This window comes from Amblyomma maculatum, chromosome 10 (genome assembly GCF_055883805.1).
Source record: "Amblyomma maculatum isolate TAMU_Amacu chromosome 10, ASM5588380v1, whole genome shotgun sequence".
In the NCBI taxonomy this organism is placed as follows: domain Eukaryota; kingdom Metazoa; phylum Arthropoda; class Arachnida; order Ixodida; family Ixodidae; genus Amblyomma; species Amblyomma maculatum.
In genome coordinates, this window is record NC_139353.1 from 166,010,243 (window position 1) to 166,034,346 (window position 24,104).

General features: G+C 47.1%; 1 protein-coding gene across 2 annotated transcripts in view; it reads right to left on the bottom strand.

Moving 5' to 3' along the window:
• The window catches only part of LOC146177856 (uncharacterized), a 142,573-nt gene that overhangs the window by 51,966 nt on the left and 66,503 nt on the right, over nt 1-24,104 (bottom strand). For both annotated transcript variants that reach the window (XM_084580618.1, XM_084580617.1), the window contains exons 3-9: nt 19,202-19,397; nt 17,602-17,837; nt 9,925-10,057; nt 8,044-8,222; nt 5,717-5,868; nt 3,288-3,490; nt 2,047-2,213 (exon numbers count right to left, since the gene is read on the bottom strand). In XM_084580618.1, the coding sequence (XP_084436744.1) occupies nt 2,047-2,213; nt 3,288-3,490; nt 5,717-5,868; nt 8,044-8,222; nt 9,925-10,057; nt 17,602-17,837; nt 19,202-19,397 (1,266 nt within the window). The remainder of the gene's footprint in view (nt 1-2,046; nt 2,214-3,287; nt 3,491-5,716; nt 5,869-8,043; nt 8,223-9,924; nt 10,058-17,601; nt 17,838-19,201; nt 19,398-24,104) is intronic.

Below are 24,104 nucleotides of genomic sequence, written 5' to 3' on the forward strand. Positions count from 1 at the left end.
ATACCCTTCTTCTACATGTAAATATTCATGTAAATAAGATTTCTCAAAGTGCCATTAAACCTGCTTGTACATATTTCACCATCTTCGAAGATTCAATCCTTTTTCAACCCGGAGTCTCTGCACGCTACCAAGTGAAGGCCGGGTCAACTTAGTCCCAGCGTCACGACAGCGCCTATTTGTTTTGCTCTTTTAATCTGCTGTTTTCTGTGCACTGAACTATAGACCGTTTTACCGAGAGCGAGCAGGAAAGGAGGAAAATACTCTCTAACCAGACTCTTTGCGCCGGCCGATTGTTGCCAGTACCGAGTGGGCTGTGCATTCGCACGCTTCATGCATAGCAGAGCGGCCTTGCACCTCGGTATATTGTCGTTTGAGAGACTTAAATACCTTGGTAATGTCATCGGGACAGCAATGCGCGATCGTGGACTGCGCAAAGAATCAAATAAATCGCAGCATGATTGCCGACAGCGTATGCGGGAAGCATGCATCGATTCGGCTGTGATACGTTTCTGCATCACTGCTTTCCAGTCTAACCTTATTTAATTAGCTTATGAACGTTTTATGTAAGCCAGATAAACTTAGTACCAATGACGGACTCACGAATATCATGCCCACTTCACTGCCTCCGCCGTAGTAGCCACGCACGCCTGGCAGGCCGTGCCTCCCGCAAGCCCTCCGCGCCAAGGATACGGTGGATCTTTTCCGCCAAGTGCTATAATCTGTTCGTCACTTAAACAATAATCCAACAGCAAAAAAAAAAAAAAAATTCTTGCGGATTTCTGACCCATACCATGTTATTGATAATTGCAATACAAATAAGTTACGCAACACATTACCGCTGGTGCGGCGCGCGACTCATCGTCTGCACGCTGGCTCGTACTAGCTCCGCTGCTAAGGCGTCACCGAAATTTACATCTTTCTTTTACTGATACTATGGGATCGGCAGTAAGGCAGTTCCATGAGAGACCATTTACTCTAGCACTAAACAATTACAAAGCGTCGTCAGATGTGATTCGATGTGAAACAATTTAGGCCTAGCGACGACTAGGGAGTAGTGCTCGACGAGAGTGCCGTAGTCCGCTGCGCCAGCGGGCGGCGCCGCTTTCGTAAGCGCTGCTGTATGTGCTGTGAATTTGTCGTTTCCTTTCATGGTGCCGCTGAGAGCGAACATTTTTTTGACGTTTTGCTGAACAATACGTCGTACAAACGATGCTGCTACGATGTACGGGACAGGGGTGTACGATGTTGTCTCGCCGCAGGACGAACACCAAGGCTTCATAAAAATGTAGACGAATGGTACTTTAGACCCTACTTCTTTTAATTGCTAATCTTGAACCATAGTTTAACTTGAAAGTATACAGTGTTGAAGCAGGACAGCTTGATCGTATATCGAAATGGGTCGCACTTCATGTTAAATCAATGCGGTAATAACTGGAAAGCATCTTTCGCAATATCTGCATTCCGAATTCGGTAGCTGCCCATACGGTTCATTCGCCGTGTGCTTGTGTGTGCAGTTACCATTGCGATAATAAAATATATTTGAAAATACATGTATCATGAAAGATATAACAGATACATCCTCACTGCGGAAGTGGAGCGCAGTCCTTCGCAGCCACCCCGGCCGCTGTGCTGTTTCCAACAGCAGCCGCTATGTCAAACGGATGGTATACGGTTTCCTGGCACGCTCAAACAAAGCACAAATAGCGGCAAAGTGTCAGATAGCTTTCACGAGCACCGCGAAACAGCACTTTTACACTGCTGCACCGCAGCATCAACACGCACAGCACAGCCCAAGATGCCGTCAAGAGGTGCCGGAGCGGACGTTCCGCAGTTTGGCGTATACGGGGCGCCACCATCAAACTAAGATGGCTGCACCCAGGAATCGAAACCAAAAAGGTCTATAGTAGCTTTGTTTGTTTGTTTCTGCTATCAACGCCACCCGTACTGCAGTCGCAACTTGTTCATCTGTACTGCTGGTGCATTAATTTTGCCCAATTGTCCCATTGACCATAAGGTGGCCCTGCTCAATGAACCAAGTATGCTTACCTCTGAGCAGCGGTTGGCGCCCGGTGGATGATAACGGTATGATCCACCTCCGTGGTCGACGCCTGACGACAAGGTCTGCCGGGCGCCGACTTGGTGCGTGCCCCGTCGCCAGCGTGCTGCGCGCGAGGTTGCTGTTCCGCGCGCCCTACGGCGAAGCCCACGCCGCCCTGCAATGGGGAGGAACATCGGCCCACAAATATAATCTCAAGCTGATAACAAAGTGATCAACTTCGAGACCGTATTTGTACACCTTGCCCCGGATGGTTCATTCAAGGTAACATTTTTTAGTCTCAGAATAAAAGGCTGACAGGGGATCACAATGAATTCGCTCCGCAAATGACCAGCCACAATAGTGTGGTGGAAAAGCGTCCCTTCAGATGATGGGCCGGCTAATACCTTTATCGAGAAGAGGGCGAGCTGGGCTGGTTGGTTCATGTTGAATTGAACAACAACACAGTGCTGACAGACGGGATGAGAGAGAACAGCCACACAGAACATATACCTGTCTCTACTTTCCCATCTTTCCCATTTGCTTTCCGGCAGCACGAACACGCCGTGCCATTTATTTAGCACAAGAAATTTTCCTGCAGTCCAACGCCATATTGTATGTAGCACATGCTATCAGCAAATTACACGCATTAGTTATGTGTACTTTAGCTTTGGTCACCTAAAACTATGCACATAGCGCCTCAGAAAACTGTACAGGCTCCATGCGCACATCAGTTGTTGTGGCAGCACGCAGTAGGTGGCGGCACAAGCATGGTGGACACTTGATGCGTCTTGTGGTCAGCACAGCAAAATCTATTTTCACTGCCTCCCCCCCCCCCCCCAGTGCCCCAGTGACCCCGGTTTTAAGCGCCATGCATGACAATCCGATCCAATTTTCGACATTTAAGAAAATAGACTCTGCAGCTGGTTCTTTGCTACTACAAGTATTTGTGCCCGGCAAAAAAATGGCGATTTGCTCCTCAACAGAGCGACAATTTTTTCAAGCTACGTGGACGATAGCGCAGCACAGCCTCAAGATTTCCCCTCCCCCTACCTACCCATTTTAAAACAGGTGATGGTGACACCTGTTCGACATTTTATTAAACAACAAAAATATGGAGAGCGGACCTCTTGATGCTTTGCTGGTTGCAAGTACGCCCGGCTCGAAGCCATTCTGTGGCCACCCAAAGCCGCTACGAAAAAGCAAAATGAGCACTCTGTACACACAGGCCGTGCCTAGTCTCTGAGCTCACCTCGTCGTGGGCGGCTGCGGCCAGCGCCTGGTAGACGTCCTCCAGGTCAGTGGCGTCCCGGTCAGCAGGCTCTGGTGCCAGTGCTCCATGCACCAGAGTGTCCAGCGGTGGGGGAATCTCCGAACGTCGAGAAAGGCCACGCCGCTCCTGAGTCAGCGCCCGCTCCACCGTGGCACGGTCAGCCGAACCCCACGGAACTTGTTCTGCGAGACATAGGCTCCGCTGGGAATAAGGCCTCGTAGGAACCTCTTTCGCCAAATGCGACAATTTTGTGAATGAACGTTTAAGCAAAGTGCACGTGCAAAAGCTCTGACGCATACGCTGATTAAGGCTGAATTTCATCCAGAGTGAACAGGTGTCCTTTGAAGTTTGAGTTTATTTCAGGCAGACGAGATACAAGTGTACAGGTCTGTCTAAGAGGCTGACAAAAAGGCACGGATGCCTGACGAGTGTCAGCCTCTCAATACACACACCTCAGCAGTGAGAAAAAAAAATAAAGAAAAGGAAAATGTGGACATGAAAATGGTTGCAGGCACTGAGTGACGTGATAGAAAAAAAAAACGCCAAAAAATTATGAACAGGCAGCGATACAAATTGTAATTCAAAGGGAATAAACAGGCACTAAAAAAGCAAAAAATATACCAAGTTAAGTCCTTCCTACAATAACATTAAGTAAGCATTCAACTTTTTTTTGAAAACCCTATTGATGATTCATTTACAATTGTCATGAAGGCTGGGCCACGCCATGTAACACACTAACAGTGCTGAAGGTTTTAACCAATGGGCTACGGTCTAACGACAGCCTTATAGTTTTCTGGACGCTAGCTTTCTTAACCAGGTCATACCTGCAGGGCGTGAACCTCATACCAGCAAGAATTTGCCACTCTTCAAGTCAGTGTATTCGAAACTGGTCACAAGACGCAATTACCGATTTTTGTTTTCAAAGTGCACATATTTCGAGCAACAGTGCATAGGGCCGTGCCTCGCTGGTTCCAATCGTTATCTGCAGGTACCTGCTCCAGTCATTTATGAGGACGCTAAATGTGCATGAATAAAGCAGATTCAGTACTACAGAAGTGAAAAAAAAAAGTTTTACAGTTATTTAATACATGCAGAATGTCTGGCAGTATTAGAAGCAAATTGCATTACCATTGCAAAATGCATCCTTGGAAATTGCATCAGTTTCTAAGCTCTGAAATGTTGACAGGCTCGACAAGGTAGATAAAACTGAAAGTCTCATGCCCAATGCATGTAAGAAGAATTGGATTCAGTTTCATTTGTTCACTGCAACCGGGAGGTATGGCGTGATGCATCCTTGCGTAAAAAAGAGCATGTAGGGCAAACTGGTCAGTACATATCTGACCACTCATGTTCACAAAAGATGCATTTGCTGGGACATTTTGGCCCCCTGATCAAGGCAGCAAGCCCAGCTAGTTGGTGTCCCTTGAACAATTTGAGTGCATACGATGGGAACAAATAAACAGACAAGCTTCCCTATGAACGCTTTGTTAAATAATGTCTTTTTCTGGACTGAACCCATTGGTTGCCGAGCTCACCAATTAGAGAACATTTCATGGAACCTTAAATTTCATTTTAAAAATTGCCTTTGAGAGCATAAATGCAAGATAACAGCCAAGAATGAACGAGATGGACTACTCATGCATTGCAACATTTGGAGAAAATGTGCATGGCTTTGGGATCAATATGAGAAATGAGAGCAGTATGGGAGGCATTACTGAAGCAGGAAAGATAATTAGGAACTATTTGCGTGAGCCCACCCTCTGTCAATCTGTCCAAAGAAAAACTCACCTTCGGTTCCAATGCTTACAGCATGTATCTCCATATCCCGGCAATGTAGCATTTGCACATAGAGGTGAAGGTTCGCAATAAAGTTGTGTGTCCAGTTGTGAACAGTGTGTGTCCTTCTTGGTCTTTAACCGTGTGACGTGCTACAACGGCGCGCACAGATTTTAACCAATAAGCCGTTTCGATATTTGCGGAATTTCTATGTTCTTTCCACCCTGCCTAATCATGGGCATCATAATTTGTGTCTCTGTCATCCCTCAGCGACGACTTTAGGTGAACGACTACTACCCGGAAAATATATACTTATCTGCTTTAATCACGCTGCATGACCCTGCCTAGAAGTAACCCAGTTTCGAACTGCCATCCCGAAAGAGCTGCCTCAATAGGTAGCTGATGCCATAGAATGCGCTGTGACAACACCAGCATGCCGACCAATCAGCGCCACGTAATCTACACGCTGCCACGTGCCACTGGCATGCTCCTGGCATTTCAATCGAAACGCTGAAGCAGACTTTATGAGGAACTGGTCCTTTAATTCTGCCACGCCAAACGTGATGTTACGAAGCACAAGCGCATGGCTGGACCGCTGGTTTGGCGACAAACGCAGGCAGAAAAGAGCTCACCGGCAAACAGCTCCCAAAGGACAGCACAGAACTGGTACAGATCTGACAGGAAGGTGGGCCGTCCTCCAGCCAGCACCTCAGGGGCCATCCAGTGGTAGTAGTAGTCGAGGAACTCCTCACCAGGGCTAGTTGAAATGCCGGACTCCTCTTCGCTGCCATCAGATCAAAGGTAATCAAGGTGAAGCCAAGCACTCTGTGTCGAACAGCGTGAACCCACACGCAACATCTGTTTAGTCATCGCTTGCTTATGTTCGCGCTCGTAGGCATACCACCAAGGTTGGCATTTGAGTGCTCAATTTTGTGTTTTGATTCACGGCCTGCTAGGAGGTGACAATACTATGCTACAGATATAGACCAGACGTCATGATCCACAAAAGGGCTTAAAATGTGTCCTAGGGATGCTTCAGGCGAACTGACGATGGCTTGTATCAATATGATAACGCAATTGTGTTGCACAGAAAAATCAATTTTTTTATCAACTAGAGCACATGCCAAGAAGCAAACGCCACCGTCGCTGTGACTGGCCGTTTACCCGAGTTAAATGCACGTGAGACACGTTTGATTTTTTTTTTTTTCGAATCCTGGGAGGTTATGCTACTCTTGGAAACAGTGGCAGCCTCGTCTTTCCTGTATGAATTTCATGGGCGCCACTCAACTGGCGGGAACATTTTTTTACACTTCATCCACCAATAAATGTCTACTTTCCAGCCCAGAAAACAAATACACGTGGGATTGAAATGCTCATCTGATTCATATCAAGCAAGTCTTTTTCCACAGGCACCGTGGAATGCACAGAGGAGTGCTGTTTCAAGGTCTTAGTGCTAATGGCCTCGTTCACCGAAAATCTGGCGGCAGCAGCTGGTGTTGGCAGGTGGTAGCTGGTGACTGACATGGCCGCGCACTGACTGGATGCAGGGTTACTGACAATATGTTTGGCAGGAGCTGCGAACTTGGGCTTCTCGTTTCGTATGGAGAGGAGGAAAAAGTATTTAATGAATGGCAGAGAGGGCCTGCGGTAAAAGACCCTGGCCTGCTACTCATGTTGAAATGTGATATCAAAATAATACCTCTGTCACATGAGCAAATTGAATGTCATTCGTATCGAATGACATTAGCATCTAATGTCATTATTCCCCTGCTACAAGAGAAAATTTAATGTCATTAGGTTCGAATCCCATTCTTCATCGAATGAGTTTGGGGAACTCATTCGCATTCGATTGTGAACCGAATGTGTACTCTTTACACCAGATACGCAGCAGAAACAAGTAACGCAACAACATATTCTGCGCACAGTGAAATTTAAAAAAAAATTCAATTTCTAGAGTTCTGTTTTAAAACCTGTTAATTTAGGTGTAAAATTACCTGCACTGCAGGCCCTCGCGGAACGGTATTACTCTCGGTCACAGCAGTGGTTCAGTCATGGCAGCGACTCACGATCATTTTGGGCTCTTTGTTCCTTGGTGACCACATCTCCTCTTATTTATCTTGGAACTATCTAAAGTTGTGACTGAGCTTTTCACAGCTTGGACGTCAATTACATGCTCTACGTGTCTCCTTGTTTAGCGTTCCTGCCGCCTCTGTGGCAATGTAGAAGGCGCGACGACGAGTGGCAAGGTACCACCACTCCCTCACTTGCAGGAGCACTGCAATGAACGCGTGCCAAGGAATGGAAATTTCCGCTGTGCGGCACGAGCGCTGGCCTTGCTAGCAAAAGTTATACAAGGGGCGTGCGATGTACTGTGTGCAAGCAGCAACACTAGGACTTTTGCATTGTTCCAGTGCAGATTCTGTAGTGTCAGCTGACATCGACACCGGATTTCTTGAGCAATAAGACCTTTAAAGGTAAGGCATTAAAATTCACTAACACATTACATTTAGTGCTCTGGACGAAGGTGGCGCTGGTGAACACTTCCAAGGAAAGGTTGCATGAAATACAAAAAGTAGAGCAGGCTTAACAGTTGTAGCCTTAGTTAGGTGGTAGAGTACCAGAACTTTAAATGGTCGTTCTGGAGCACACTAATGGCATTTGGTTGTTTCTTTCCCTGCTATCTTATCAGTAACCTCCAAGGTTATATTCTTTCATGCCCATGAAAACAACAAAAGAACGTCCCCGTTGCATATATCTTGGTGTCAAATTTGTTCCTATGAATACTTTGATGCCCGAAACGCATGGGTCCACTGTCAGAAAGACCCACAGCGTTAGATTTCACCCATGTCACCGTGTCTGCACACTGTTCTAAAACATTGTGGAGCTCATACTTGCTTTCTCCCGCCAGGAGATACGAGAAACACACATATCCCCCTCGTAAGAAGCAATGCACGTATACCTCCTCTGCACGAACTCGAAGTTGCCCAGCTTTCCGAGGCAGGGCGTGACCACGTAGATGCAGTGGGACGAGATGCATCCATGCACCCACCGGCGGCTGTGCAGGAAGAGGAGTGCCTCGCACACCTGCTGCAGCACCAGCAGCAGCCGGCCATGGGTCAGGGGTCCACCCACTGCGTACTGCACACCACAAAGAATAGACATGTTTAGTCATTAGAGTGGTAAGCTTGTGCATGATTGACTGAATTATGATTTATTGTTCTGATACCTCAGTAGATATACAGCCGGCATCAAAAACAAGAAAAAGAATGCAGCCACATCGCAAACAGAGATCAAGCAGGACCGCTATGATCGCCCAGGTCCCGATAGGAAAAGCAGCTCCTTATCTAGAAGGGCTATGGAAGGAGTGCTTACACAGCGATTTTGCAGGCCTCGATAATTTCTCGCGTGGTTTTGTCGCCACACCTGCGCAGGACACTTCTGTTACTCAAGCCAGGTGTGCATTTACAATCCCGGCAGTGAATGCCAAGATGGCCTGATATCCGCACTGTCACAATATAGTTATGCTCTAGTAATCTTTTATTGAGGCATCTACCAGTTTGGCCTACATAGGCACGGTCACAAGACAACGGAATCGAGTAAACTACGCCCTCAGTATAATTTACGATCTTTAGGATCGTAACTTGAACTGAGATGAATTATGATCTTTCACAGTGTAGTGTGATCAATGACGTAAGAGACTGGATGATAGCTGCGCGATGACGCTTAGCTGATCACAAAGCGTGCTTTTAGCAAAACCAGATAAAACAGCACGACTCGCTATAGGCCCCGGAAGGAGGAACCCACGGTCATTTTCGACCTCCTTTGCTTCGCCCGTCACCTGAAGCCAGTCTTGCAGACTCCATCTGGTCCCCGTGGCTTCCCACTGCTCAAGAGTCGGACTGCCTTGGCTTCTTGCCAAGCCCACATGACATACACTGAAGTGCGGCGGCTGGTTCTGCGGGCAAATCTCCCACTATACGCCTCCATGTGTATGCACAGGAGAGTAAGATGCCTGTCTACAGCTGTGTCTTTGCCACAGCTTGATCTCCAGAAAGCTCTGTGTGTGGCAGTTTCTCCCACTCCATGGCATTTTAGAATGGCACAGTTCCACAGTATGATTGGTTCCTTCTCACCGCTCTCTTTCGCTTGGTTTGCGTGCACTCGAGCTGCGCCGTGCACTTTTTGAGTTTCGTGCAACAACTCGTAATCCAGTACACAGACTAAACTGAGAAAAATTCAGCATGTAATACGTTGCCATAAAAAAATGACTCGTTTCTAAACCATCCATGCAATGTAACAAAATGCTAAATTGAATGCAAACTTTTCCAATATTTGATAATAATTACCTGATTTTTATGCATATCTTTTATGACTTGCATAGATATTTAACTGACTATCTGAAATATGCATTTTACCCCAAGAGCCTTTTTAAGATGTGAAAGTATATATTACCTGATATGTAAAATCGATTATTGAACAACATCAATCATACTGCGGGATATAAGCAATATCCAGAGGAGCGCCACATGACAGCACACCAAATGTCACTGGCACCATCCAATTGCAGTCAGCCACTTTTTTATTCCTCGCTGTAAATAACAAGAAACACCCCATGTATTTCCCGCATTCCTCCCGTCACTGGAGAGGGCCACACTTAGTCATATTTCGGCACACAAACCGAGCGAAAGAGAGCGGCGAGAAGAAACCAATCGTACAGTAGAAGTGTGCCATTCTAGTATGCCATGGAGTGGGGAAAATATAAAAAATTTTAAAAATATGCAGTCGTGTCCCATGTGCAGTGCAATGAGCCAGTGCCTAGCGGCAAAGTCAATGCGCTCACCTGGGTGTTGGTGTGGAGCACGTCGAAGAGGCTGCCGAAGTGGACGCACTCGAACACCAACAGTACGTCGTCCATATTCTGGACGGGGCTCACGGCTAGCGGCCACAGCAGGTATGGGTGGTACGTGAGAAGCCTGCAAGAACAGTTCTTCACTTGCCGGACCTGCTCTTTTTCGTGGACAAGCCCGAAAAAGTAGGATGGGTGTATTTAGGTAAAAAAGAAATTCAGGGGAGGCTTAAATTGATTAAGTACTGGTGTGGCTCATGGTCTAGGCCAAGGTCGAAAGCTAAATCAAAGGTCGAGTCAAAGTCAGGTCACGGGCAGTCATAAGCTAAGCTATACTGGCCTAACCTTGAACCAGTGACCCGCACAAGACCGTGTGGCAGTCACGAAAGTCTGTAGTCAATCAGAGCGACTGCAAACAACGTTCGATTCTCATCTCACGTTTCCACATGGAAGGACGTGCATTACCTGGCCGCTCATTTCAATTTGGTAATGTCATCTTGTTTCGCGACGTCACACAACCCGTCGACCACTCAGTGCTTGGCCTCAAACCTGCCAACTAAAAGCTCGTTAATTCGATCGAACGCGAGTCGGTTCCGCAAAGAATAATTCGAACTACGCGCCGTCGCGTCTGGGCGGCCGTCGCACAGCACGTGCCAAAACAAAAACCCTCACTGGCATAGCTATAAGCTGCGCACGTCCAGAACAGGGCGGCCGTCGCACCAGCACGTGGCAAAAAAAATAAATAAAAACACCCTCATTGGCATAGTTATAAGCTGCGCACTTCCAGAACGGGGATCGATGATGAAACCATGTAATTCACCATCATCATCATCATCAGCCTGATTATACCCACTGCAGGGCGAAGGCCTCTCCCATATTTCTCCACTTAACCCGGTTCTGTGCTAGCTGCCTCCACTTGACCCCTGCGAACTTCTTAATCTCATCCGCCCACCTAACTTTCTGCCGCTTCCTGCTATGCTTTCCTTCTCTTGGAATCCAGTTTGTTACCCTCAGCGACCATCGGTTATCCTCTATTCGCACTACATGTCCTGCCCATGCCCATTTCTTCTTCTTAATTTCCACTAGAATGTCGGTAACTTGAGTTATCTCTCTGACCCACTCTGCACGCTCCCTATCTCTTAATGTTACCCCTACCATTTTTTGTTCCATAGCCCTTTGGGTTGTTCTCAACTTAAGTAGAACTCTTTTGATTAATCGGCGAGTGCTTGCCAAATGCGCTCCATCCCAATCTTATTCTTCTTGTTATTTCCTTTTCATGGTCCGGATCTGTGGTTACTACCTGTCCTAAGTAGACATATTCGCCTACTACTTCCAGTACTTCACTACCTAATGTAAACTGCTGTTCCTTCCCGAGGCTGTTGAACATTACCGTAGTCTTCTGCATATTGATTTAACTCGGAAAAACTCGATCTAGTCAGTAACAGTGATCCTTGACATGAGAGAGTAGTGCAAAATGACGAGACACAGAAAGGGTACACAACACATGCGTATTTCGTCATTTTGCGCTACACTCTCATGTCATAAGGCGGCCACTGCTGCCTACTCTCTTTTCCGCGCAACCACCGAAACTCGCCAATTAATACTCGTTAATTCGAGACCTGTTAATTCCAAAATACAGATAAGCACTGTCGGCGCGGTCCCAGCCAACGCCCATGAAAGGCGAAGACTTCGGATGGGCGCTACGAGTTCCGATGATTTCTTTTTTTTGCGAGTCCCACTTATCGGTCAACGAGAGCATGATGAGTCATGACACCGGTTAGCTCTAGCGCGCTCGCGCGGAGGAGCCTCGTCAGTTATTGGTTGGCGTGCACCATTCAGAGGACGCTTTTCGCACCGCCTCTGCGATCTCTCTCTCTCTCGGTTGGTTGGTTGGTTGGTAAAATGGAGGAAGGAAAAAACTAGGAGGGAACGCCGCGGTGAAAAAAAGTGACGGCGTCATAAAAAATATAATGAAAAGAATCAAGGGAAATTAGCTGTCACGTGATACAGCAAGCGGTAGCCGGTAGCTGGGTTTGGTTGCGGTTTCGCACGCTTTGCTCTGAAGGAATGCCTTCGCGTGGCCTTCGCTACGCGACGCCTGCACTAGAAACCTGAGGCGCGCGCTGCAAGCAGGCTGTGGATGGAACTTAGGACTTTTAGACGAGCTGATACCGTGGGGGCTGCCGCCGCCGCGCAGTGCGCCCGTGTATTTCGCGAAGTATGGCTGGGTTCTCTCAGCTGAGCCATATGAAATGCTTGTGGGGCTCGGCGCTCAGACGAAGCACGCGAGAACAAGGACGAGAAGACGAAGCGCTGATCATCACTTCTTCCTGTCGTCCGCTGTGTTCTTGTGCTCTGTCTTTGTGCGCTGAGTCCCGCAAGCATGGAATCCAACTAGCCCAACAAAAAGTACTGCCATATGAAATGCTGCGTGCCGGGATGCAAGAACTACACGGATATATACCTCTCGGGGCTGTCGCTCCAACGGAGAGTATCCTGTTATCCCAGACAACCATATCAGATCCAGGAGATGTACATAAAATGTACCCCTCAAAATATTTAATATTCAGAGGATCTCCATAAATACCCACAATTGGTCCAGTGGATATTCCAGAGATGTCCCTATTGCCTCACAGTAGACGTCCACATGGACATTCATTATGATGTCTAGAGGACGTTGCTAAATCAGTCTCTGGACATTGCCAAGATGTACAAGCATGCACTTTTAGCAGAGCTAGGGATAGCTGTTGAGCAAAACACATAGCGTGAATTATAGTTTTATTCACAAAAAGACTCCAAGCTTTCAAACACCTTCCCCTCTTCATGGGTTTCAGTTTGCGTCCGTGCTTGTGCCTCCTGGAAAATATGAAAGATGAATTAAGTGAACAATAAAGTGAGGCATTAAGAAATTGACAGGTAACAGAAAATAGTCACAAAAAAAGGCCGCATGCACAAAACAAACGTCTGAAAGCTGGCAACAGAACTTACAGCTATACAAGAGTAAAAAAATATGGATGTAAAACCTTTGCGTGCGAAGCAAATAAGCCTATTAACATGCCCGTAGTTCCACCGGGCCCGTAGTTAAAGGAATGTAAAAATTTCACAACCTGTTGCCTTTGTAACAAAGATAGTTAACTTGTGTTCACTTCTTTTTCAGTTAAGGTTGGAAGTTGTTTTTCAGTGTAAGCTGCACTATTCAGGCTGCAACTTCAGATTTCACCTCGCTGGGACTGAATGACTTCAACCTAATTAAGCATAGGTGTCCACTAAAAAGGGAGACATACTGTGTCTTCCTTTCCCCAAAAACCAACTAAAAAAATAGCGGAATGAAAAGGTGGTGTTAAGGCACTCTCGCATCTACTTTTAATGAGAAGCTTGAGCAACCCCCTAATTCAAACCGTGTACAGCCTTGGTAAACCATGCAAAATCCCGCTTGAGCTTTCGCTCATTTAAATTTGTTCAAGCCATGCTTAAACAGGCATCTAACTGGTATGTACACACACAGTTTTGTACAAAATAGTGGCTAAATGTTCATACCTTGTTTTGCAAGCCTTTCCTGTTGCTGTTTAAGACTGCATGGATCATGTTGGAGCCATTTCTTTCTGCTTGCACATCATCCACTGTTGCAACATACCGCATGTTTGACCTCGCAGCCACTGAAACAAATACAGCAGTATAGTAGCTGTGGTTCATTATTAAAATACTAAAAAGAAGGGAAAATTGTTGCCAGCCACTTAAGCACCTGAGTACTGAGCTGCAGCCAGTGGAAATAAAGGAACAGGGAGAGGAAACAAGGACAAGTAGAGTGTAATGACAGCAAGAAAGGAAAAGAGTTTCATACACTCTTAATAATATCCAGGAAAATATACAGTGTGAACAAGCTGGCACCTCACGCATGGCAAGACAACAATCTTATTCTCTGAAGTGATCTAATAAGAGCCAGCCTAGCTTTTCACAAAAAAACTTGAAGAAAAAATGGCAAAGCAGCAACCCATTCTGCGATGAAGGCATGCAAAAAGTGATGATAAAAAAAATAATATAGCAGGGAGGTCGCGGCCTTCTGCATAATGTTCTCTTCTAGTATCCACTCCCGCAAAATGCACTTTATGTCAATATCAGCAATGTCGCTCGCATATTTTCTAGGCTACGCGCGCAAAATGGCCCACCGCTTAAAGAAAAAGCTAGAGGTTCCGATGACACAGGTGATCCTTGCGCTGCGGGAATAAACTCTGGGTCAAACATGACAGAAGTGGGCTCCGGGCTGTCATTGCGGGCTAGCTTTACAACTACCATTTCTGGTTTATGCACTTCTGCACACTCGTCGGGTTCACCAAGAGCAGAAAACGTGGCACGAGTATTCCTCGCAGCTGCGCGTGCTGCCCATGTCTTTGCTCTTGCTTTAGGCATAGCAGAAAAAGTCGTGCTCTTAGGTAATGCTGAAACGTACGTACCTTTGAAGAAACGTACGTACTCCACGAACAAGGCAATGCACAGAGCGATTAACAACTTGAAATGACTGCTGCTGTCAACTTCGTCAGTGAAGATGTGGCCATGTGACGCGCGTGCGACGATATGCGGCTGCCAGCACCTCGGAGAGCGGTTGAGGCGATGTGAGCTTGTGTCAGCTATGCAACATATGCATGCCAGGCACAATGACACTTCTGGCTTCCGGGGATCGCTTCCGGTTGTACAGGAATGTACTGGTAGGGTGCAGAACTATTACACCAAGCGCGAGCTGCAATACTCGGAAGCGCCAAGGTTAGCAGAGGTAGCATGTACTACGGCATGAGTCATTTGTGGACACACGTCCTCGTTGCACTTAAATTGACCGCGTCTTCTCGCTCGCAAGGACAACACGTGCATTGTGTTATTGTGTTGTGGTGGCTGCACCAATCTCTCTCTCTATGGCTGCGCAGCGGAGGCAGGGAAGGGAACTAGACGAACGCCGCGGACGCCATGAAAGAAAAAAAAAAAGCGCACTACTCCGCGCTAATTTTGTGGTAGAGTTGCCGAAGATATCATGAAAGTGACAGCGCGTCGCCCAATAAACGCATTATTCATGTTCATAACAAATGTATCATACAACGAGTCTGCAAGCAAACCATTTAATATTTTTCGCTCGCCACAAAGAATGCACTATTTCTTGATCGCGAATGTAGGCAGCGAGTCTCTCCAACGTCCTCCTCAACCTCTCTGGTACGAGCAACGAGCTGCCCACGTTTTTATCATGCACTACGGCATGATTCATCTGTGGACCGCGTCTTCTCGCTCGCGGGGGGGGGGGGGGGGGGCAGATACAGGGTCTTGAAATTGAGGGGCTTTACTTGAAGATGCTGTCTGCCTTTCCACTTAGTCCGAATCAAAATTTAAAGCAGAAATCTGCTGAACTATGCATGTCCACTGAAAGTCACATTATAACATCGAAGTTATGTACACTGTGTGATATCTTCCCGACCACACAAAGGTAAGGTCATGAGGATATCCACTAAAAGGTGATCTTTTAATAATGGATGCATGGACATCTCATGGGTGTACAAAAATGACGTTTGATATTGAGACCTTTTGTGAAGATCCTATGGATATTGCTGGGCACTCCTCGAGAAACGAAACGTTTGTTTGTCAGGGCAGGTGCATGTATTGTTAGAGACGAAAATCGTCTGATTCATTTAGGAAATGCAGATCCCCAGGCATGCAACGTTATGTCGAATTCGCAGTCTCCCCAACGAAACCAAACATGAAAAGGCCACCTGCAGTTCTCACTAGTGTGTCTATAATGCAACAATTACAACTATTACAACGTTACAATTAATGCAACAAGTACAATGCAACAATTGTAAACAAAGTAACATGTGTTACGACGAGACGCACAACTTTCGGCAGACCACTCCGGTAGGCTTTCCGCGGGGACATCCAGTCACTAAAAAATATGTACGCTGCTGCTTTTGAGTCTGGCAACTATGTTGGCTAAATTCCCAAGAATCATTGCGCGCAGGAGAGAGAAGGGAGCGGCGTCAGAGGAGGTTGGCTTGCGGAGGCTGCGCGCGCTCCCTCCTAGTAAATGAACTTTGTTCATTGTCTTGCATTGGTACACAATCCCTTGCAGGCATTTTGATTTCAAGTTTAACCTGTGGATTACTGTCTACAGAATTTTCTCCTAATTCATTTATAGGCAAACAGCAGTCTTTTTTCCTCCATGAGTGGCAGTGACAAAAAAGCGACTAACTGAGTGGATGACTGTGGTGCGGCGTAGTGTAGGAGTGTAGTGTGGAGTCAGCAACACGAGAAAGTTACGTGGTGAATCTCGACGCGAGCGGCGCACGCCTGTTTCACTGGCTTCTGTGACATTTTTGGTGGAGCTTCCGGGTAGATCATATGTACGAAGAGCCTCTGGCTGCCCCCTACCCCCATTTACACACCGTGGACACGACACCTGTGCACAAGGCAAGCCGTTGCTTGAGAGGCTTAGCTCCCAAGTGTGGTCCTCTTGTCTCCCCACCGCGAATCACGGTGACTACAGCGGCAATCCAGACCAGTCAGCTTCCCGTGAGCACCCAGCACCTCCACCAAAAATGTCAGAGAAGCAGTAGAACTGGTTAAGCAGATTTACTCACAACTAAGCAAACACACCAGCAAGATAAGGCACGGAACCGACTGGCGGGCGAGCACCGAGAGCGAAGAAGACGAGCGCGTGCCAGTCTCCCGAGCTCGCCACATGACGGCGCAAGATAACATTGCGGCAATATTATATGAGGAACGCCTGAGGAAATTGGACAGTAACAGATGGGCAGCCTAAGTATTTAAATACCTATACCTTAAAAGTGTTGACTCATATTGGAGGAAAAGAACTATGAAAATAACCAGTAAGTATGCTAGTCACAAGGACGGATAAATAAAGAGCATTAAGCAACAGGTGAAAAACACAAAAGGTAAAAATTGTATAAATTCTATGGAAAAGAAACAGTGTGAAATTATACCGAAAGTGGAAAAAGCAGATCAGGAAGGAAGCTTGCTTTGATAACTCAAGAGGCAGTGCCTTACTTTTTGAAGCTAGATCAGGGTGCCTTAGAACACGCAGCTACAAAAAGAAATTTAACAATGAAGATGACGCAGGTGCTGTGTGTGGTAACCCCGGTGAAACAATTGATGATATTATACTCGAATGTAATGGTATCCATCCGGAAGTCGATGCAGGCGCAGTCACTGTTCCTGAAGCTCTGGGTTTTAGAGATACCAGTGGCCGGGTGAATAAACCGGCGGGAGAAGCTCGCAAAAAACGACTGGAAGATTGGTGGCTTAAAAGCAAAGAAGGGACATTAGTAATGTAGAAACAAAAATTTAATAAACAGAATGATATGGTATAGTTAATCAATCTAAAACAATAATTATGATAGAAGGAAAAAAATGAGCAGGATAGCTACTGCTATCACCCAGTTTCAAAGAGGACGCTCCTATATTCCATCCATCCATCCATTGTAACATATGTACTTGAAAAACAGTTGAAGCTCCAGCTGTCTTTCATTGTACATCAATGAGAATCTGTTCGACAGTCGAGCTGGAAGCCTTTGTCTTTTTTCTTTTTTTTTTTTCATTTTGATCAAAGTGATCTCTGGACAGGAAGCACAGAAAATAGTAGGCTGCCCAGGAAGGCTTGGCAAGCAAGGGTGGACTCACCGTATCTTCTCCAGCTCGGTGATGAGTATGTCAGAGCAAGGTCGCCCTCGCGTGTGGCTCCCGCTGAGCGACGACTTCTTGACAGAAACCTTTAGCTTGTCCCAGTACATGGTCTGTAGCAGCGACTGGGGACCGCACCATGTGATGGCGCTCTCCTCAGAGTTGTACAGGTAGTTGCTCGCTACGAACGGCACCAGGGTGCTCACCCCAGTCTCCCGGCCGGGGCTGCAGTAAACCTGTGCACAGAGGCCAACGGGCACTGGGCAAAGTGGTACATCTTTCTCAGGAGGCAAAAACATGGGCAATGTCCAGCTTTGCATAGGATCAGCGCAATATTAATACACGCAGTTGAAAAAAAAAAGCAACAGAAAATGTTCTGTTGGCACTAGAGAATCTCTGCAGTTTGTTGACAGTGAATCTGCTTTCACAGCAGAAATGTGTCGTAACATCAAAATTTTGTGTAGTTACAACAGACAAGTACTATAGGCTACATAAAAGTGCCATATAGAACACTACAGAAATACAAATATTACTACAGAACTACAGAAGGGTGACGTAAGGGCACAAGTACAGAATAATCTGTCTTTTCTGGCAAGGTTTCATACTTTTGTCCGTTATGTAGTACAGCCCAATATTGGGGCAATGGCTCGTGCTCGAGAGCCTCGCGAGGTGTGAGGCTGCACTCGGTTCTTATTTCTTTAAACTGATCTTGACTGCAGAGCGGATCTCAGCAGATTTCAATTCCCACTACCAGGCAAGTTAGAGCACAGCAGACACGTTCTCTCTCTTTCTGCGGCTTCGGCCAGACTGGATGCCCTAAAAAGGGCGTTGATCGATGTGGTTCGTCCAATTGTCCCCGAAGGTATGAAAAACGCTGCACTCAGCCTGTCATCTAAGAAATGGCTTTTCAATGCCTTCCTGGTCATAAACCTTGGCAATGCTGCCACTTGGTGCACTCTGTTCTGTACACGTACCTCCACACTGCAAATAAAAATCAGCTGATAGCTAGCACTGCCCCGAAATTGTTACGGCCGCTGCATCATGTGAAGCCCGGCAGCTTCCACAGCTCGCGAGGTAGACGTCTGCATTTAACGTACCAGTGGTGGGCTATAAAACAGCCTCACTGACAGCATACCCATACACATCAGAGGCACTACTTCACGCTTCACACGAATTGTGAGCTCGGAAAAAAAAAAAAAACTGTTGCAAAGACTACAGTGTTCGCTTTGTGCAAAGAAATAAAAAACAACGCCTGTACGAACTAGTTGTTTATTGTCTTCGAGTAGCCCAGCTGTCCGATAAATCGACTGCGCCAACCACCGGAGCGCACTCGAACACCTGCTCGCGGCTGGTGACGTCACACGAGCCAGTTTGGTCACGTGACATCTATTGCCAGTGCCGCGTGCATTGCTTCGGACCGAAATCTGGCGTTTCGTGACTCATACTGTTATCTGAGAATTATGGGAGCTAGCATAAACAAAATAGGTAGAAGTGAAACTCTTCTCCACCCTGGTTCCGGTGGGTGGTGCCGTCGTTCGATACAACAGGGCACATCGAAGTCAAACTGGCAAGGGACGCAAAGGAGGGATTCATCACTGACCACACCGAATCCCCCATCGGCGCGTATCCTTTCGGGGCGACCGGGCCTCCGGGGTGGCGTGGGGCGGCCGAAGCGGCGACGCAGAGACGCAGCCGCGGCACTGCTCCCGCTCGGGGTGCCGTCCAGGCCGCCGGCGCCCACCGAATCCTCCTCAAGCAGTGCGGCAGCGTCGCCGAAACGGTAGGCCAAAGCTCGCCTGCAAATCGTAATAAGAAAAAAGCGTCTGCAGCTAAGCCACATGGCGAATGACTGTGGGCGCTACAGCAACAACGCCACAAACAAAATGATCGCTCGCGTTCCAGAACGGTGCAGTGGTGAGACGCCCGACTAGAATTCCCGGGTTCAAACCACGGAGCCTGCATTTCGATGGAGGCGAAACGGAGTGGCTGTCAGCGTACTTTAAAGATCCCCAGGTGGTCGAAATTACTCCGTAGCCCTCCACTACCGGCTCCCTTTCTCTCTTTCCACTTCCACCTTCCTCCCTTCCCTTACGGCGCGGTTTAGGTGTACACAGAGCAATTACTAAATCAAAAATTTGGAGGACGCTCAAGCTTCGATCGCCTTTAAGAATGGAACGCGATAGCGTTATCACGCCCCGTTCGCACCGTCTACTCATTTGCTTGTCGCGCTTTTGAGCGACACAAAGACGTAGTACACATGATACAACATAACTTGTCCAAAATTACTCATTTTTATTTATTCATCCTTCCGGGACGTAGAAGCGCTGTCAGCCACCTTGCCGAAACGGGCGGGCCTCAAGTTGCAGTCGTAGTTCGTCGGCAACATCGTTGCCGATCCGAGCCGGCGCGATGAAGATCTCGGAGGCCGTTCCCTGTCTATCATTCCGTGCGCCACACGCACGATGGTGCTACGTGCACGCCAAGCGAAGAGGAAGTATAGCGGAAAAGTAATTTGCCACTCGCTTAACTGCGTGCTCTGTTTTCTGTAATTTACATGCTTATAATTATTATTATACGTCACAATACACTTATCTAAGGGACATTTCTAAGACAACACAGCAATCAATAGACACGCCTTTGTTCGTTTCAAACCATATAGCTGGCGTGGCGGAGTGGTTAGCGTGCTCGTCTCGCACCCCGGAGGCCCACGTTCGATTCCTCAGGTCGGCGATTTTTCCTACTCGTTGTTATTTATTAATGCTTCTGGGATTTTTCGCTCACAGCCAACACCGGACGACGCGCCACGGCGGCCGCCGACGACGACGCCAACTTTTCTGCGACACGGGGCCCTTAACGCTTTCGCGTTAAAGGTGCAATAGTGAGCTGACCAGGTGAGATAGAAAAAAAACAACGCATTGCCAGAGCGCAGTGAGAAGCTAACACGAAGTGCGGGGAACCTTTGCGCGCAAACCCTTACGTGAAACCCCTGAGCAAACAGTTATCCGTCTTGGGAGCCCCTGGCGTTTATCTTTCTTTACACGCTACTGCCAACTCCATGGACTGTCTCCCTTTATCGTAGTTGAATGCTGTTGCCCCCGCGATGCAGGATGCAGGCTAGTGCCCTCGAAGAGTCAGAGGGAGTTAAATCCTTTATTTAAACTAAAACGAATTTTCCGTGTAAGAAATCGATTTCTGGAAGTCCTCGCTTATTCCTTCAACTCTCGCTGTGACGTCGAACATCGCAAGGGGCAGCATGATCCGTGCGTGAGGTGTAGTCAGCGAAGGGGCGCCCAGTTTAATGAATCCGAATTTAGACTGAAACCAACAGCTTCTTAGGGCTAGCGCCTATGACAGGCAGATCCCAAACTATCCCGTTTTGCTTCGCGAAAGAAAGCCATTTAAAAGTGAGCTAACGGCTCCACTGGGACCGCAATAAACATTCTGTGGGAACCAGTATAAGTCACGTGGTTGCGACGATCTATGCGTTGAAAAAGCTAGGAGCTGTCTTACGGCCGTTAAAGGCGTTCCCGCAGGACAGTTCGCACATCAATGTAGGTAATGCAAACATGCTGTTTGCACTCTCTCCGTTGATTTGCAGGGGTGGGGGAAGGGAGCATTGTTTAATCAGTTGGGAAGCGATGACGTTTGATAATGACAGGCGAATTCGTGGCTAGAATCCAAATCGTGAAGCCATCGGCGGTACAAAGAGGGTAAACATACCAAAGTTTTGTATTTTCTTGGTGTATTTCTGCTCTAGAATTATGCTCAAGGGATGAAAAGCTACTAATAGAACTAGAAAACGCAAATGAGTAATAGGTATCAAGTAAGCCCTGCCCACAACACGAACATGTTTAAGCTAGCGTCACGAACACCGAAAATTTCGGCGATCGAAAATGACGCTTCTTCTCGCCCCGCTCAACTCGACGTACGCTTGCGCGCAAGAAAAAATAAAGCAAACAGTCACGATAATTTCTAAATTATCGGCAGCAAGCAAAGCTTTAAAGTTTGGCTCGGATACTCAAAGACCACTTCTGTACTTAATTCCACTATAGAATAAGAGAACAAGTAGACGTCAGTCACAGCGTGATACACTAATTAAATTAACTTATAACTGAATTTATTCTGCTACGCAGTTTTGCTTCTCTTGTAGGTTGCCGATTGAGTAGGAGATCACGCGAGACGCACAAAAACTGCAATGGCCGGTCGACTGGTCGCTGTCATTCCGTCTTCTGGTGCCGCTTAGTCTAAATGCCTACATAAATTAGAACTACAAAGCAGCGGTCATATTGCTGTTTTAGAGCGAAGCTTTTTGGCGACCGTTCCTGCGTTTCGCTGCGTTGCCCCTCGTACCCAGCCAAAAAAGAATGGCACCATAGGATAGGGCGCCTGATGGGGCTGGGACAGGTAGGTCACCGCCGTTTGCGGCGGGGGCTAGCCTGCCACCGACTTCTTGTGCTGTAGGCCGTCATTGCACCCGCCACCGCTTCGGTGGTGGACGACGGCTGTTGTTGCGGCGCGCGTCTTTCTCTCCCTCTTCCTTTTCTTTCTGCTCTATTTTCTCTTCTGTCTGCACGAGGCAGCGGAGGTGGCTCGGCTGCGGAGCCAGTGGCAGGCCCGTGCATTTTCTTTTCCTTCTTCCTAAAGCCACAACAACAACCGACATCGCTAAGCACGCGGACGCTCTTCGTTTCGCCTCCATCGAAACCTTTAGAGCCAGTTAAGTTGTTTCCAGGAAACGAACCCGCAGAAGAGGAACTAGCTGATATGAAATATGTGCGAAAAATAAAGTCTCTAATTGTACATGTCTTGCTCGATTTCTTTGCCTCAATCTATCGAAAAGCTGAAACAGCTGATGAGCTGCGCCCAAATTTCGCATCAGGAAGATCGTTGGCAAATTTTTGTGTCACGTGAGCTCCCTTGTGACATCACAAAGGTCAGAACGCTCGCTCGAAAACCCGCAATTGAAAGTGAAACTAAGCATTAAAAATTCAATTTCAAAAATTCAAGCTCTGGCGAATACCATTTGGTGATGCCGATGTCATACGTACAGTTCCAAACCAGAATTACACTTCTCGATCGCTTTAACCATTCAGCACAAGAGCGTCAGTCAGATTCACACGTTTCTTTAGCCGCTAGTTTTTTTCTATGCTTGGCCATATAAGAGCGAGTTTGCGGGGTATTTGGTTATTCATGATGATGGAACAGCTCAAAAGACGGGACACAAGGAAACGAGTGTTTCATGCGTGTCCCTCCTCGTTTACTTGTGTCCCGTTCCTTGCGCTGTACCATCACCATCATTGGCTAACTGCCTCTTCCGTATTTGAGCACAATTTAGCTCCTTTTAATCCTTTGTTCTGGTCCGGAATGGAAATTTGCATAGCACCATATGACATCTCGAAGTAATCCCGATCAGGAAGATTGAGCATTGCCTGTTCGTCCTTAATGTGTTGACATCTCGAAGTAATCCCGATCAGGAAGATTGAGCATTGCCTGTTCGTCCTTAATGTGTTGACATCTCGAAGTAATCCCGATCAGGAAGACTGAGCATTGCCTGTTCGTCCTTAATGTGTACAGCCCCTAGAGATCCCCTGCCAAGCTTCAATGCTCTCTAGCGGGAATTGGGCCGAAATACACAAAGACACAGGCCTATCGTGGTACGCCACCACACTGTCTGGGGATACATCATAACCAATAAAAAGGGAGTCCGAATGCACGACTATGCACAATCACCAGCTAACCCCTTTGAATGATCGCACACGCCTACAAAATTTTGCAAGTGTTTCCAAATCCTGACTTGACATTCGCCAGGGGCATCCTGAAAGTGACAAGGGCCTGCATGCCCGACTCTTGACACTGATCAGTACGTAATCGGCCGACCTCGAAGCCTAGACTGCATTTTTAAGGGGAAAGGTCCAGCATGAAACAAAACTAATCGACCTTTCAACAGAAACCCCAACTGTGGATTCTCACCTCCTGTACCTTTGGGACGTCCAGCGAGGACTTCTTCAAAGGTGGCAGAAAATAAAGAGGACACTACAAGCCGACCGACCAAATCACTAAACAGGCTGTTGATAAAATTAGTTTGGAATAGAGGGAGCTGCCCAGGACATCAACAAGAGGTCCGACAGGAAGGCGTCGACTGCATCAATAACTACTTGAAAAACTGACCCTATTGCACACAAGAGAAATCTGCACTCCTTGTTCTTAAAGGTAAGCTGAAACGTTTTTCGCAAAAAAAAAATGAGTTCTGTGCGGCATTTTATAGTTTGTTTGTTTTTTTTTGTCCGCTGAAGAAGAATATATCATACTTAAAAATGACAGAAATGAACACAAACAGCATTTTTTACAAGAAAACGAGCACCAGTGGGTCTGCTCTCTGAGCAAATGGCGCTGTTGTCCGTAATTGGCCGGGCCCATCATGACGTCATTCGCGGTATGAGGCCAGCGCCGGCGATGTTGCTGCGTGCGCGTCGCTTCAGGTGACTCGACAGCTCGACTTAAAA